The following is a 17,552-nucleotide window of genomic DNA, read 5'->3' as shown; positions in this document are numbered from 1 at the left end:
ATAATCTTTGAATGTACTTTGGGGAAAGAAAAATTGTTATACTTAGCTTGTGCTACATTAATTACAAGCAGAATCCTTCCATAAGATGGGACTGTTTACATGCATTTCAAGTGAGCTGTCTTAAACATGAGCTCAATACAGACAAGGTACTTAATTTACCATAAAATTAACTAGATTCTAACAGCTACACTATAGGTCCAGAGCTCATGGCACCCCTTATACCTTACAACATTTCCCTTTCATCAGTTCAGGGGTATGAAAGCTACATCTTTCATCAGGAACTAAGACAAAGAATTGTCAAGTTGTTGGTTTGTTTGGTCTTGTCTAACTAAATAAACTATAATCCCCACTCAAGATTTGTGAAAGTTTATTTCTGAATCTTCTGTTGTTGTTGCTGCCTTTTTAAAGTCTAGTTTACAAGACTTTTGCTGAGGAAAAAAAAGCTAAGCAGAAAAGATGATTTTATTTATTCAGCTGTACCAGGAGAGGTTTAGACTGGACATTAGGAACAATGCTTTCATGGAAAGAGTTGTCAGGCACTGGAAGGAGCTGCTCAAGGAGGTGGCTGAATCGGCATCCCTGGACGTGTTTAAAGCCATATAGATCTGGTGCCTGGGGACGTGGTGTAGTGACAGACTTGGTGGAGTGTCTGAAATGGCTGGGTTTGATGATCTTAGAGGTCCTTTACAGCTTGGATGATTCTATGATTTTACCTCCAAGTTCTCATTTTACTGTTCTTTCTATTCTGTTCTTCATTAAGGTTTTGTTTTCATCTGACATCTTGAAGAACATAATTCTTAAGCTGCTGTTCACAATTTATCACAAAGATGACAGATTTATGCAGCAGTTGAATAAATGTAATTAATAAAATCCCACAGTTCTACTGTCCATTAAGTGTTGCCACAGTACAAAATGTGTTTTTATCTTAAACTGCACCATATTACTAGAGATGTAACATTCAGGTTATCTTTTGAACAGTTTTCATACAATCATAGAATCAATAAGGTTGGAAAAGACCTCAAAGATCATTAAGTCCAACCTGTCACCCAAGACCTCATGACTACTAAACCATGGCACCAAGTGCCACATCCAATCCCTTTTTGAACACCTCCAGGGACAGTGACTCTACCAGCTCGCTGGGCAGCACATTCCAAGGGCTAACAACTCTCTCTGTGAAGAACTTTCTCCTCACCTCGAGCTTAAACTCCCCCTGGTGAAGTTGGAGACTGTGTCCTCTTGTTCTGGTGCTGGTTGCCTGGAAGAAGAGACCAAACCCCTCCTGGCTACAACCTCCCTTCAGGCAGTTACTGTTTTTCTTGGAGCTGCCCTCTATTTAAATCAATATTAGTAAAACCATAGTATTTAAAATACACTATGGAAATAGTGTATAGTGTTTTGCATGGATACAGATCTTTAGCCACCTAGTATGTACAGTCGCCGTCTTAGACAACTGTATAATCTTGCAAATGATGCTGAGAAATTAATTTACATTTTGGCTTCCAGTGAAGACACAGACAGACCACACCGACAAAATAAGTGTTAAGATCTTAATTCTCCTCCATGGCAGAGAATTAGTTTCTCTAAATTCCAAAGTAAATTGAACACTCTTTGTATTTGATGTTTAAGTACCTGTATATTTAACAGTTCTTCCCACTGCAGAAGGAAAAGGATTTAGTACAAGCACTGTAAAGGGAAAAAGCTGCACTAGCTGAAAAGATTTATCTCAGAAAGCAAGCTTTTCTGTATATCATTCAATAGATTGTGTTTGGTCTGATTTATTTTCAGCAGACCTTGAGCATCTGCAAGCAACTTGAGTCTCTCAGATTTTCATACTCCCCTCTTTCAGATTAGAACTGCTTGTTTACTGGTATGGAAAACAGCAAGCATGTCAATAAAGCTTAAATGAAAACAAACCCCAAACAACCCACAAAACCCCCATTTGCAATACAATGTCAATTCTGATTCTTTCCCAGCCTTGCTTGAGGCCTCTATGCACACAAAAAGAAAGCATTAAAAGAACAAATTGTTATATATTTTAAGCATTAAAATTTGAGTAAAAATACACAGATTTTTTAATGCTTCAGATATTAGGACTAAAGAAGCCCTTAGTGACTAAAACCAGCTCACTGCATAGCTTGTTGTGCTTGAAGCAGAGCAGCTCTTAAGAATGGAGTCAGTTGAAGCAAGAGCTTTGTCCCAGGAGATTTCAGCAATCTGACAAGTTTGACAACAGATTTGCAGAGCTATCTTTATACAATATGAAAAGGGCATATATGTTTTACAGTATCTAATTAAGCAGTCACACAACATAACAGACCTGAAGTGCCATTCTATACTTACTTTGCATAGTCAAAGAGCCTGCTGTCCCACAGCTGGTGAGTTCCTTTATAACCAGAATGGAAGAAACAATAATCTGTGCCATCGAATTTGTTGAGACCATCTTCAGAGTTTTTTGATGCATGGCTGTGCACAACATCCAGCAGCACAGTGATGCCCATTGAGTGAGCAACATCAATCATTTCCTTGAGGTCATCTGGAGTTCCGTAACGGCTATCAGTATGAAAATACAATGTGTTATGAGCGGCACAATCTCATCTTAAGCTGATTTATACTTCATACTGACTGCTGCTCTCAAGAGTTACATCAATGTCAGGAGTCCTTCATCACCTGCAAGCTGACAACTCTAAAATTTGTATCATGCATGCATTGTTTTGCAGAAGTGGTTTAAAACTTCCATTCTTTCCTTCTAATCTCCTAATCCATCAAACTCAGTATAAACACAGCTGAACGCCTCCTTACTTTGAAAGAGACAAGAATATATACATACCTTACTAAAATAAAGTAACATACAGTGGCTACAAAAGTAAATGTGCACTCCTGAAAGTCCACAAAATGCACCATGGGCTGTCCTGCCTACTTCTCTGGTGCAGACACTACACTCTCTTCCAGCTTTAGAAATAAAGATTTTGGCCTCATGTCCAACTTACATTTCCTTCAACTAATTATGTCAGTTAACAGTTTCTATCTGAATTTCACCTAGCTGGCACTTGAGCTTCATCAAGATGGGAAAAGTAGTAAGTAAGTAAATGAAAATAAATCACAACTTTAAGAATTACCTGAATACATTTTTCATCTGTTTGCATCCCAGGCCTCAAATCAAAGCACAGTCTGTAGCAACCATGGGGAAAAGTTCCCACAGAACATGCAGAAGCATGATTTCAATCAAGTGTGTTATGAACAAGTAGTGTACTGTTCTGTTTATCATAGAATAATGACTTCCATGTCATGTTTGTTACTATCAGGAATTCCACAACACAGAAAACCCACGCAGAGGAACTGCTGAGGCTAGATTAGCTGGAATATGCTATGACAGATGAAGCCACTTAGAATTCTTTTGTTTGTGTGAAGTGTTTCACAGAACAGATGATCACATTGTCCTAAGAGAAACCTAAAGCAAATACCTAAGTCATTGTTTTCTCTTTCCATTAAGCCCTTACTTGCAAACACATATGTAAAGGTGTACTGATCTCAATAGATGGAGAGAAAGGTAAAAGAATAAAGAATATATTGAAGTACTTAAACCTACCTTGATGCTGCAAAGAAACTTGTGACCTGATAACCAAAACTAGCATAGTATGCATGCTCCATAATAGCCATCAGCTGGACACAGTTGTATCCTATAAAAATAATAGAAATAAAAGAAATAAACCCCTGCCTTAAGGATTGCTATGAGAGGATTCAATACTTCTAACATATCCATTCCAGCCTTGTCTCATTTTGGCTACTTCTAGCTCTAATTGTTAACAACAAGATTGAGTCTATCTGAAGAAGGAGGTTCACCTAAGAGTCCCTAATCACATAATTTTGTATTAAAAATGGAATGGTCAATTTGTCAAGTCACCTGCAGAGGTGTATTGAAACACTTAAGATTTAGAAAGCAGTAAGTGACATGCAAATATAATATTAACCTACCTTCAGAATATCAGTTTTGCCAATCTGCATCTCCTGAACTTATACTTTGACATTTGCACTCAGGAGGTTTGGGGATGCACTGGCTACAAGTAACCATACCTTATGCTCTATGGGTTTTAATGTTGTTTTTTTTACCACTTCAAACCCACTGTTTTCAAGCTTCAGTGATTAAATTCCTCCTCTATGAGAGTCTTCCAGGAAAGAAAACCAAGAACTAATGTGTTTTGGGTCAGAGTTCACAAAAAACCTAGACATTACAGGAGGGTAGGAGATGCACTGTTTCTCACATCACCTAAGATAGTTCAGGGCAATATCAAGGGTGACAAATTTAAAGAGGAAATAGTAATGATGAAACCAGAGTACTTTCCACATATCTTAAATGATGATATTTTTAATATCACTAAATAAGTGCCTTGAACAACTAGCAAATCAGGACTATAAGCAAAAGACAATCTTGACATTTAACCTACAGCCTGTTGTGACTGCTACCACCACCACCTCCACCTCTTCCATATCAGTTTAACAAGGATCTTAATTCAAAAGGCAAAATATTTTTGTTTGGTTGGGCTTTTTTAGTTTGTTATTCTTGGTTTCATTTTAAAATTTTGCCCTGATAAAAAAGTTGTTATTAGAAGATGGTTGGCATAAGCTCAGCAATTCATCAGATTCATGGCTGCCTTATTATTCATGGCTCCTTGCACATATTTACAGCATTTTTATAAACACAACCTCAGATCAATCTCCTTCTGTTTGCTTGCTGTTTGTTTTGCTATGTCATGCACACAGCACTACAAAGTGATGCCTTTAAGTTTGACTTAACAAGTAAGACATTTCAAAACCAAAGCTGTTGGGTTTTTCTCTTAAAGACTTAACTCCACAGTATTTACTTCATGTAAGTATGAATGTGATTGATCATTTCTGTATAGCTTGCACCTAATTTTGATATTGTTTTTATTGTGTAGTTTATAAACCTTTTTCATGCCATTTCTCCTTCCCAAAGCAAAATCTGTAGGCAGAGCAGAAAGCTTTCATAGTTCAGTGAAATGTATTAACCCCCAGGAAAAACTGGGGGTGCTGGGGGCACCAGAACTGAGCACAGTACTCATCTAGGTGGGGTCTCATGAGAGCAGAGTAGAGAGGAAGAATCACCTCCCTTGCCCTGCTGGTCATACTTCTTTTGATACAGCCCAGGATACAGTTGGCCTCCTGAGCTGCAAGGGCACATTGCTTACTCACCTTGAGTTTTCTATGTAAACAGGAGGAAAGACAGTTTTCACTGTGAGGGTGATAGAACAGTGGAGCAGGCTGCCCAGGGGGGTTATAGAGTCTCCCTCTCTGGAGATATTCAAAACCCACCTGGATGCATTCCTATGTGATCTGGTGTAGGTCATCTTGCTCTGGCAGGGGGGTTGGATTAGAGCTTTCGAGGTCCCTTCCAGCTCCTAACATTCTGTGATTATCATCAACCAACTCCCCTAGGTCCTTCTCCTCAGGACTGCTCTCAAGCCACTCCTAACCCAGCCTGTATTTGTGCTTTGGATTGCCCTGACCTAGGTGCAGGACATTGCACGTGGTCTTGTTGAACTTCATGAGGTTGGCTTGGGCTCACCTCTCAGGAATATCAAATATCAAAAAATATCAAATACAAACTGAGGTGAATTGAGGTTTACTGTGCTTCCTGAGATAATCCTGTCAGGTGGGGGGTTTTCCATACATCTTCTCCACTATACTATACTTTCTTTCCTAAAAAAAAAAAGTGTATCATCATTACATTTAAAGTTTTCATGTTCCAGTAATCCATAAGAAATCTTCAGGGATTAAAACAAACAAAAAACTCCCAAACCAAACCATCACTGGAGGTGTTCAGGAGAAGATTTGATAGGGTGCTTGGTTGCATGCTTTAGTTGATTAGGTGGTGTTGGATGATAGGTTGGACATGATGATCTTGAAGGTCTCTTCCAACCTGGTCTGGTCTGGTCTGGTCTGGTCTATCCTATCCTATCCTATCCTATCCAACAAAAAAACCCCAACACCAAAACCCCCCAGCCCACACTTACTCTGGAAAAGAGCAAGGCTAGTTCTTTCTATCCAGAATATTCTTTGTCCCTCCTGAGACACAAGATGCACATCAGTAGAACCAGTTAACCCCACGGTATTTTCTAAAGCCTATCTCCCCGGAACAGGCCCTTTTTCCAAGTGGAAAGCAAACTGTGCTGAAAGCAGATGGTCTTCCAACATTATGTAGGCTTGCCATCATGTTTCACTCCAATCTGTGGAAGGGATTTTGATTCACATAATGTGTTTTAGTCTGTTTCCTCCACATAGGTTTCCCTTGTTTATAAAATTTTTGCTGCCCTAAGAATCTCTGTTTGTAGTGCATGTATTCTGAAAAAGCAAAACCCTCCCAGACAAGTGATGATGATCCGCTCTAATAACGGAAAATATGGATACAAGTTTCACCTCTGCCAGTATCTGTTATTACTTACCAAGATCCTTTATTCTAGGTAGCACATTGTGTGTGAAGTTTTTATAGGAAGCTACTTTCCCTTCTGGGGAAGCAATCCCCACATGAGATTCATAGATTTTTAGGCTTTTTAATCTCTTGGGAGAAGGATGCTTATGCTGTATGAGAGCAAAGAAAGAAAAGGAAAAAGGTTACAACACAGAAGCCTGGAAGTGTTGTCATAACCACATGACTTGCACAAGACTGAAAACAATTGAAGGTTTGTTTTGCTTTTCCTAAGACCCCAACCATTTCAGAAGTAATTATGCATTGTAAACTGTCAGAGAAAATGTCTGTTTTAAAGGAAAAGTCTTCGTGTGCAAGCAACACAGCATCCACAATTCAGCTCTGCTCTTACATCCTTTCGTAAATTACACAGCAGTGTACAAACTCTAGCAGCCATTGTACCACAAAGTTACTCTCAATTGCTATAAAGGCTTGAGGAAATAAAGCATGACAACAGACAGGCTTTTCTTTTTTGGCATACCTGCTTTCTGTAGGTATTTTAAGTTCCCTGCCTCCTACAAACTAACATTAGTAAAATATTTCAGTCCTGAAGAACAGTTCCACAGCACAGAACAAGCTGTGTTCCAACTGCTTGGGATTAAAAATGGAACAATTACACAACTTCAAGGCTGTAAGTGAATGTACAGAATCAATGTCTAGATGGGTGAAACCATTCAGAGAATGCAGGGCCAGCTGAAACTCCTCACAAAACCTCCTCTGCATACTTGAAGACCTTACACTTGACAGGGGTATTACTTAAAAACCAAACCAAACAAACAGCAAAGAAACAAAACCCCCACACTTCAAGAAACCCCAGAAAACTACCCCTTCAAATCTACTTTTCCCAAAAGCAGGTATCAGATATCTGATAGCAGATAGCAGATATCAGTCTGATATGCAAATGACATTGTGAAAAGTTAGGACAAACCCAGCAAAAAAACCACGCTTAAGTCAACACAAATTACAGGGATGATTTGAAGACCCAGGAGTTCTGGCTGTGGTTTGTTGCCTGTATTTTACTTCCATCTCTGCTCTGCCTAAAAGGATTATTTTTCTTTTTTTCTAATATAGTAAGGCCTTGTCTGTACCCAAAAATGTTCTCACCACTTTTTCCACTGTAGGTCATAAAGACATCTGGCCTTCTGGGTTGCAAGTGCACATTGCCAGCTCACGTTGAGTTTTTCCATCAACTGACACATCTGAGTCTTTCTCCTTGAGACTACTCTCAAGCCACACTCCTCACCCAGCCTATATAGCCCTGACCCAGGTGTGGGACCTCATACTTGGCCTTGCTGAACTTCACGAGGCGGGCTTTCACCCACCTCTCAACACTGGAAAGCATTTTCAGAGTGTCAACCAGACCATACAGATGGTATCATCCACAAACTTGCTGAGGGAGCACTCAATCCCACTGTCCATATGGCTGACAAAGGTGTTAAACAGCACTGGTCCCAGTACTGACACCTGAAGGACACCATTTGTTGCTGGTCTGCATTTGGATATTGAGCCATTGACCACAACTCTGAGTGCAGCCATCCAGCTGGTTCCTTATCCACCCCTCAAGTCCATGTTTCTCCTACTTGGTGACCAGGATGTCATGCAGGACAGGGTCAAATGCTTTACACAAGTCCAGGTAGATGACATCAGTTACTCTTTCCTTATCCACTGGTGTTGTACCTCCATCATAGAAAGCTATCAAATTCACCAGGAATGATTTGCCCTTGGTGAAGCCATATTGGTTAATGCCAATCACCCCTTCTTCATTCTCAGTATGTCTTAGAAAGGCATTCAGGAGGACCTGCTCCCAATATGAGAAACTAGGATTTGACTGGAGCATGAGCACTTTACTTTTGAAAGCTTTTTCTGACTTTATATGGCATTGACTTCTTACTGGAGCACTGAACTTTGTATTTGCAGCCAACTCTTCAACCCAATTCTGAAAATTCTTTGCTGTCCTGTGTACCAGGAAGGGCCACCTAGTCCTGGAATAGTTTTCAAGCTTGCAAGCATGTGAGAAGTCAAGTTTCAAATGCTACTGTGATCAGCAATTGGTTTTTACATACACCATTAAAGCCACTTGTGTGTCAGAAAGCCAAAATTAAACCTCCTTAATTTCTCAGGTAGCCACCCGAGTTCACCACCCTCTTTGTGCAGAACAATTCTTTCTTTGTGTTTCCAAGCAGGGGTACAGTGGTGACACAACACACAGTTTCATGCTTTCTTTGAAAATAACATTTAAGCCTTACTATATATGACTGTGGTGGATTCCAGTGTACCCAATCATAGTTCACTTTGTCTTCATCACGGACTACATATCTTGCCCAAGGAGAAATACGATAGAGGAGTTCACCGCTTTGAGCACGAATCACCACCTGTAAGCACAGCACAGACATGCCATCACATGGAATTCATATCATACCTGCTGCATGAACCATGATGGAGACGGAGATAGTACACTACACAGATATTCCATTTAAAGAACACACATAGATCTAGCAGGCCACAAAACAATTTCTAACACTTGTTTGATTTTCTCCCCCTTCTGGCGTTTGCCTGCCTCAGGCTCCACATCAGTTTCAGCTGTCTGCCTCATCTTCCTGTGTACAAATACACAGATATTCAGAGCAGTGTGGGAGAACAATTCATATGACAGTTACATACAAGATCAGACAATTTCTCTGCCCAGCATCTGCTCCTTCAGCTTCCAGTACCTGCATCTAAAGTAGACACTGATTCCATGCATGAGCTTTGTATTAGATTATGATTTATTTTCATAAGTCATCTGCCTTCATTTCCACTGATGATGATACAAGATCAAACATTACAAATAAAACCAGCCATGCTGTCTTGGTAATTCATTAGTTTTCAGATATGTATTTAAGCCCAGCATTCCCTGGATTCTTTTTATTTAAAGATAATCAAGACTGACATTGTTGTGGTTCAGGAAGTTTGTCATGTAGCAGTGTGCCACTTACACTTTAGCTGAGGAGAGGGAAAAAAAGGAAGAGATAACTAGGTACCTGGTGACCATGCAAGTCAATAGACTGTTCTGAAACACTTTCATTACTTTAACAGCTTGAAAGCACATGGAATAACTGTTGGTATATGTGGCTTTTAATATAATCATGATATTAAATTGGCCATCAAACCAAGTTCAGTTCTCCCCCCCACAGTGGACTATCTTTAACATAAATAGGTAAATGTCAGTGACTTGTTGCTCTATAAAATCAATAAGCTATTCTTTCAATATTCTGTAATCTCTTGTACTTCATTAGCTTCATGTCTCTTCATTTCTGTGACAAGATTACCCAAAAGTAAAAGCCCCAGGAACACAGGAGGAAACACCATCCCATCTTAATAATATGCACTTGATTTCACAGTATCACAAAGGTTGGAAGAGACCTCAAAGATCATCAAGTCCAACCTGTCACCACAGACCTCATGACTAGACCATGGCACCAAGTGCCACATCCAATCCCCTCTTGAACACCTCCAGGGATGGTGACTCCACCACCTCCCTGGGCAGCACATTCCAATGATGAACAACTCTATCGGTGAAGAACTTTCTCCTCACCTCCAGCCTAAACTTCCCCTGGCGCAGCTTGAGACTGTGTCCCCTTGTTCTGGTGCTGGTTGCCTGGGAGAAGAGACCAACCCTTTCCTGGCTACAACCACCTTTTAGGTAGTTGTAGAGGGCAATGAGGTCACCCCTGAGCCTCCTCTTCTCCAGGCTAAAGTGAATTTGAAAGTAAGTTCCACCCAAAACGTAAGAGCATGACAAGAGTAGGTCTTAAAGACTCCCTAGGAAATTAGTTAGATGCTGCAGTAACATACCCAGGTTTTTCTTCTACATGAAATTATAAACTAAACACTAATGTATTTCCCTCCATTCGTCATCCTAAGACTGCCTGGGGAAGGAAAACAACTGCTTGTACACCGAGATGACTTTTAGTACAATACACCACTGTGGACAAAGCAAAATCAGGGTAAGGAAGCGAAAGCATTACACATTTACAATGCTACTAAACAACCTAACCCAGTTAAAATTAATTTCTCCTAAACTCTAGTGCAGGACTTCTTGCTGCTGTAGGATCACATGGTCTTTGATCTTATTTCAGAAAGTAAGTTTGATTTCCAAGACAACTCCTGCATTCAAGTCACTGCCACAATGCTGCTATGAGATGATATTGCCTTTTTTCCCCCCAAATTGTTCATTCTTTTCTCAATCCCCTAAAATTGCTAGAGAAACAGAAATGGAGTTTTACTATCCGCTGAAAATACCTTTCCCTGTACAACTTATCTGTCTGCTTCTCTGCCACAAAACATATCCAACCCTGAATTCAGCACCCAGGACAGAATACACAGTTCTCATGATCTTTTGCCAGCGAATGGTGTAAATTGAGCTCATTCACAAAAGCAAATACAATTTTATCACCACCCCTACCTGCACACACAGAGGAAATAACAGAGCAACTATTACCATTCTCCTTCTACAGGTCATGCTGGTTTGTGAGAGAAATACAGGGTCCAGAGGCAACATGTTTGTGCATTTGTTCTGTAAGACACAGGATCACAGCACAACACTTTCCAGCAACGTAATGCAACCTGCTATGGAACCCAGGGCCAGAACTCAGAGCATCTTGTTTGACACAGTTCATTTGAAAGAAGGTTTAGAAAAAAATACACAAGCCTGGCAAACAGCTAGGATAGAACAGCACTGCTCAGAGCTTTAGTCTGATACTGCCTCATTCCAGTCAAATAGATTTTAGAGACCAGATAAAATGTTTCCCTCTTCACCTTCTCTTTCTAAGGCTACTAAATAATAAAAAGAAAGGGAATAAAAATCGAAGGCAAGCACAGCTTCTTCCTCAGTGCCTTACTCTTCTGGTCACCAACAGCCCCACCCAACAAAGCTCAGGGAGAGACAGTAAGGAGAAAAAGGGATCAGAAGCTGTTCAACTTTCCCTACTCAGAAATACCTTCCCAAATAGAGCTCCCATCCAAATCATTAAGGACGGAGGCATGACAACCATGTGACAAACTCACCAGAAGTCCCCTTCCACCCAAACACCTCACTTCATTATGCTTGATTCCTGCTACTCCTCATAACCAAAACATCCTCTCTCTCAAGATGCTTGCAGCCACTGCAGTTGTTTCTTAACAAATGAATTGAGTTTCTGAAAGAACAGACAGTGTTCTGCATCTGCCAGGGTGCTCCTCTTCCTATGCTGCAAATCACTGACACTGGAAGGATAAACAAACCCCAACATACAAAAGTACTAAACCACTCTGGTGGCAGTATGCCACATCTCCCCTTCTCCAACTTTTTTCCCCTCATCAGCATAAGAATACTGTCAAAATTACGTCAGTCAAGACCAAGCTGTCTTTGTGGGTTTGGTTTTGTCTTCCAAGGAATCTTCTAGCACAGAAATCTTCTAAAGGGACAAGCATTGAAATCAAATATTGAAGAAGATCTTCCTCAGCTGCTGGACAAAGGCAGAAACTACTTCAGAAACACTAGTATTTAACAAATCCATGCAGAACAATCTGTGTGATTCAGAGGCCAGTGGGAGTCTATTTGCTGTGCAGTAAGTTTTCTGTAAATACATCATCTCTAAACTTACTAGGGATATTTGTTTGCAGTTCCCCTTCTTTCCCATTCCCTTCTGCCCCCAGGAAAGAGAATAAATAAAAACATTATCAAGAGATGAACAAAGCAAAACCTTCTCTCTTCAAAGCCAAATCATGAAGTCATGCCTTGGCTTTCCAAAAGAGGGAGATACAGCTCCATTCCTGAATGAAGCATTTCAATTGCAGTAAAGAACCCAAGAATACATTCAACTAGTTGACTAGATCAGACTGAAGGGGAAAGTCTTTGCTCTTTTCTCCATTTCCATGCTTCTTTAGAAATCAGTAAATAACTGTAAAAATAAACAAAACAAAATATGCAAAAATAAACAAAAAAAAATCAGAAGATGGAGAGAGTAGCCTAACACTATTCAAATCTCTGCAGACAGAGATAAAAACACAGAAACATTGAACTGCTAAACTCAAGGAAACTATAGGAGAGTTAGAGCATCACTGTATCACTAAGGTTGGAAGAGACCTCGAGGACCATCGAGTCCAACCTGTCACCACAGACCTCATGACTAGACCATGGCACCAAGTGCCACATCCAATCCCCTCTTGAACACCTCCAGGATCGGTGACTCCACCACCTCCCTGGGCAGCACATCCCAATGCCGAATGACTCGCTCGGTGAAGAACTTTCTCCTCACCTCCAGCCTAAACTTCCCCTGGCGCAGCATGAGTCTGTGTCCTCTTGTTCTGGTGCTGGTTGCCTGGGAGAAGAGATCAACCCCTTCCTGGCTACAACCTCCCTTCAGGTAGCAGTAGAGGGCAATGAGGTCCCCCCTGAGCCTCCTCTTCTCCAGGCTAAACAATCCCAGCTCCCTCAGCCTCTCCTCACAGGGCTGTACTCAAGGCCTCTCACCAGCCTCATTGCCCTTCTCTGGACACCTTCAAGTGTCTCGATGTCCTTGTTGTAAATGAAAGCAATATCATGTGGAAACATTCCAAACAGATTTAAAAGGCACAAGTTTAGAGACAATGCTTCACTTAATCATCATGAACTACCCTAAAAATACATGGATTTCTACAGGAGACAACAAGAGGCTTTGCAACTGCTAGCGACAGAGCTGTGGCATTACCAGCTATTGAAGGATAAGCTGTTTCATGTTGTAGAAAAAGGAAAGCACCACACATATCTGCCATGCAGGATGGCATTTAAACTTTGCTTTCACTCTAGAACCCACATTTTGGGGGAAAAAATCAAAATCAAATTAGTAAAAGGAAAATAGACATCTCTAAAGTACACACATCAAGGACATTTTTTACTCCCAGCAATTTAACTAGACTCAAATTCTAACAACAGTGATGTAGACTCAAGGACTATAAAAACTTCTGTGCATAATATAAGAGCATTCACACATGTATGATGTAACTGAGAGGTTTGGGGTAGGAGAGCACAGTTTGAAAAGCAACTGTAATAATAAAGCACATTACACACAATAAGCAAAACTCTAATAAGTTGTTTCAAGCCATGTCAAGTAGAAAAGAAGCTGCTGAAGTATGTAATAGGGGCACCCAAGCATTAAGTATTACTTATCCTCAACTATAAAGTGTTTGTATAAAGGACAACTGCTGCATAATGCACCTTGCAGTTGGGTGGCTGTGGCATAGCACACTTGGGTTTGGATTTTTACATTCACAGCTGTTTCAAACTGGCAGCCAAAGGTCTTTAGGAGATGAGGCAAGTCATGCTTAACACTGTCCACCTCCTGTCACATGCTCCCATGGTATCTTATAACTGAGACCCAAATGGTCCTTCCACCATGCTTTTCCTCCTCTTGCTGTTATCTCCCTGCTCAACAGCTCAAGAATCTCTAATACTTTAGGTCATGCTCTCTTCAGTAGGTAATAAAAAGTACAGACCATTGTGATGTGTTCCCTCTGCTCTGAGGTTCTGTCATGGACAAGACCACCTGACCCTCTTCACATATTGTCTGGTGCATTCACTTAAACACTTTCTGATATTCTAAGTTGACTACCTCAAATATGTGATTATAATATCTCAGCAAAGTCATCAGCTCCACTCTTGGCTGTGTTGCCAGTACAAATTCCATCTGACAAGACTTGGGCATCCAAGATGTGGAATAAGTCCTTTAGAACACCAAAGTTTATCTTCCACTTTCTCCTTGATATTATAAACAGGAAGAGTGTACCAGTAAGTCACACTGAAAATGTACCTAATTAGTGACCCTGTCTTCAAAACACATTCCCTCCCAAAACCACAGCCATGTTTATAAATAATTAAAAGGGGCTCTCAGACTTCATAAATCCATTTTGAGATCCCTTCTTTAGAAATGTCTTTACCTCCAAAAAACCTCACATTTTGCTTTAGCACATATCTAACATCAACAGAAACAGTCTTCTGTATGGATACACTAAAAGGACAGCATTTTATATAGCAAAATCTCCCAGCAAAGAACAGTGTGATCTTCAAGTCACAGGAGAACTAAGCCTGTCAAAATAACTGCACAAGCATGTCCTGAAGTGCTGAGCTCAGTCTCAAAAATGCTCCAAAGAGCAAGTCCAGTACATTACAACGTTTCATCACTAACACAACCTCTCCTATGAGACCATAAGTAACAGCACCTTGTTTACCATATCCAAAAAGGCCAAGTCGAGAGACTTTGGCAATTCTTCCTGCTGGTGAAGCTAATCTATAAGCCAGAAGGCTACAGTAACTTGATGGAGCATTATGGCTCACAATCAAGCAATGAAATAAAAGTAGTGACAAAAAATTAACTAATGATTTACTCATTTTAGCACCACTGATGTCTAGAAATGTATATGCTAGATGACTTGAGTCCTGTTCCCTAATGTTCAAGATGACAGCAGTGCCATGCCTGCTCCTTCTTACATAGAGGTTATATAAACAGGATGATACAGAATGCTTCTTTCTTTCAGTTTGCAACTTTACAGACCTGGTTTGTTTGGGTTTGGGGGGTGTTGTTTTCTGGTTGGTTGGTTTCTTTCCCATGCTGCACACCATTTAAGATATTAAATAATTTAAGACATGAAACTTAAGTGACATAGAACTTCAGACTATGAGCAAAGCCATTCCCCACTCCCCCTCAGCTGAGGTGAAACCAAGAAAAATCATTAGAAGTGTTTACATTTGTATATGCAAGAAACCAGTGAACATTTTCTCAGGCAGCTTCCCACTGAGATCAAGTTTCACATCTTTTTTAGGGACACCCAGGGCTTTGTGAAAGCTGTCTGACTGCAGGTAACCTTCTTGCATCTTACCTTACAGAAATCCCTCCACACTCACATCCTAATGACCAGCCTGTCACCTCATTATTAAAAAGCTTCGTGGATTTTCACATTCTTATTAAAAACACCTTCACATTTTGACTGCAGACTGCTTGAAGTGTGTGAGACCTGAACTTGAAGACACTCTGATGTTGTGCTGCTGGACTTCCTGACCGGTAGGGTCAGCTGCAATGCCATTTGCTTCATCAGTGCCAGTAATTAGATATGATGAATTTTACTAATAGTGGTTCCCTGACACTGATTAGCCTACCAGCTCCCCATATTTGATTCCTTTTCAAGGTTTACACAGAACATGCAGTGGCAAGAACTGTAAGGATGACATTTAAATAACATTATTTATAACTGGCTTTCCTCTCCCCAGCACTGCATGGGCACAAGTGTACTTTTGGGTACTTCTAACCATGAATAATCTATGTGCTCTGACTCAAAGCAGTCCCTTCTTTGCATCCCTTAACATTAAAAAGGTTTATAACTTTGGACTGAAATACTACTCAAAACCAGCAGAAGTGAACCTTTAAAATACTCTGTACAAACTGAAAGCAAAATAAAATTGTGACTGTTCTTCACATTCAGCCCAAACTTTGCATTGAACCTGGCACTGCTGTTCACCAATCACCGAGCGTCGGGAATAACAACAGAGGAATCCCGTGTTAACAAGTGCACAAGGTATCAAATCTAATCACCTCACTACAAGAAGACACTCCCTCAAAAAGCCATAAAGTTTAGCATATAAATAAACAAACACCCATCCATGCAGACAGATGTGTGTGAAAAAGGAAAGGATACAGGTTTAGCAAACGATGGAATGCAGAGGTTTTAAAGGTTTCTACTGTTTTCTGAGGTGACCTTTCTAGGGAAAATTATTACTTGTTCCCTGAGCTGTGTGTGATGAGTTCTGTCAGCATACCTAGACCATTGTAAAGGCTGCTGTGGTACCCAGAAATGATCTGATAAAGCCCAATCAAATAAACTTTTTCTTATTTTTTTGTTTATTTTATTTAAACCTAATTACATGAAAATCACCAATGGGTACTTAACACACACGGCTTCAAAAGGTAGTAAGAAACCAACAGATTTAGTTACTGATGTTTTACAGAGAACTTCCTTATTTTCACCTTGCTCTTGGTAGAAGTTGCATTACAGAGGCATGCTAGCCATCCTGACTCTTACCTTCATAGCTCAAGAGAAAAAAGCCACGCTGATGCGCATTAAGCTACATGAATATCTAAGTGGTATTTAGATGCATACAATGTTTTAACTCCACACACCTACCCAACACATCAGCAGATCAATTTATTAATGCATACAATCCTTGCTCTCTCAAATCACTTCAGGAATTCCGTATCTACTGTCATTACTACAAAGCTGAACAACTACTACTGTTTTAATACAGAAGAACATTCAGAGATTCTCCCATACAGGTGCCCTACTCAGTGTTCCAGGGCGGCAGCTGCTTAATCATAATTCCCAATATTTGAGAGGTACTGATCTCACCATATCTTCATATTTAGCTGTATGAAATGATTTTAGAACTTCATCACTAGCCATGAATTTAAAAATCTTCATCTAGGTTTGAATTCTTACTGGCTTCTATTTTCAACTTGTTGCACATTTTGTATTGTTCCTTAGCATTCCTATGAAGATTATTAAACAAGTTCCCCAATGCAAATATGAAGATCTATATTTTTACCAGCACATTCCTTACCCCTAAACTGTACTACCACTATCTCAAAATTAGGGGCTTCCAGAGTACAGTGAAAACAATTAACAGGGTTATTTTGTTGTTGTTTTTATTTGTTGGGGGGGGATGTGGGGTTTGGTTGTGCCTGTTTTAAATTACGCTCAGTTTATGACATCTGTGAGAATTTGGGCTTGTTGTGGGGCTTTGGCAGTTTGTTTGTTTTGTTGGGTTTGGGGATTGCTGTTGTCTAAAAACAATAAACACCACAAAACCACAACAGCAGCTATACCTGTTCACTCACTTTAAGCTCCCTACTGTTCCATGCAAGAAAGAAACAAGTGTCCTTTTTAGCCGGTGATCTTTCTGTGCAGATGGATGTCATAAACCACAAGGGAGTCACTGAACTGTTACAAGCATCCATCCCTTCACACAAATGTATCTGAAGATCTATAGCAGGTTTTTTTAATTACTTATCTTCTTCAATGTTTA

At 40.1% G+C, this 17,552-nt stretch overlaps 1 protein-coding gene across 2 annotated transcripts in view; it reads right to left on the bottom strand.

The window, feature by feature from the left end:
* The window catches only part of GBE1 (1,4-alpha-glucan branching enzyme 1), a 130,150-nt gene that overhangs the window by 69,000 nt on the left and 43,598 nt on the right, over positions 1–17,552 (bottom strand). For both annotated transcript variants that reach the window (XM_068144421.1, XM_068144422.1), the window contains exons 4-7: positions 8,728–8,853; positions 6,459–6,594; positions 3,587–3,677; positions 2,341–2,550 (exon numbers count right to left, since the gene is read on the bottom strand). In XM_068144421.1, the coding sequence (XP_068000522.1) occupies positions 2,341–2,550; positions 3,587–3,677; positions 6,459–6,594; positions 8,728–8,853 (563 nt within the window). The remainder of the gene's footprint in view (positions 1–2,340; positions 2,551–3,586; positions 3,678–6,458; positions 6,595–8,727; positions 8,854–17,552) is intronic.

The sequence above is a fragment of the Melanerpes formicivorus genome, unplaced genomic scaffold (genome assembly GCF_026170545.1).
Source record: "Melanerpes formicivorus ecotype bairdi unplaced genomic scaffold, bMelFor1.0.p_v2 SCAF_11, whole genome shotgun sequence".
Lineage (NCBI taxonomy): Eukaryota > Metazoa > Chordata > Aves > Piciformes > Picidae > Melanerpes > Melanerpes formicivorus.
This window is presented reverse-complemented; position numbering and strand designations above follow the sequence as displayed.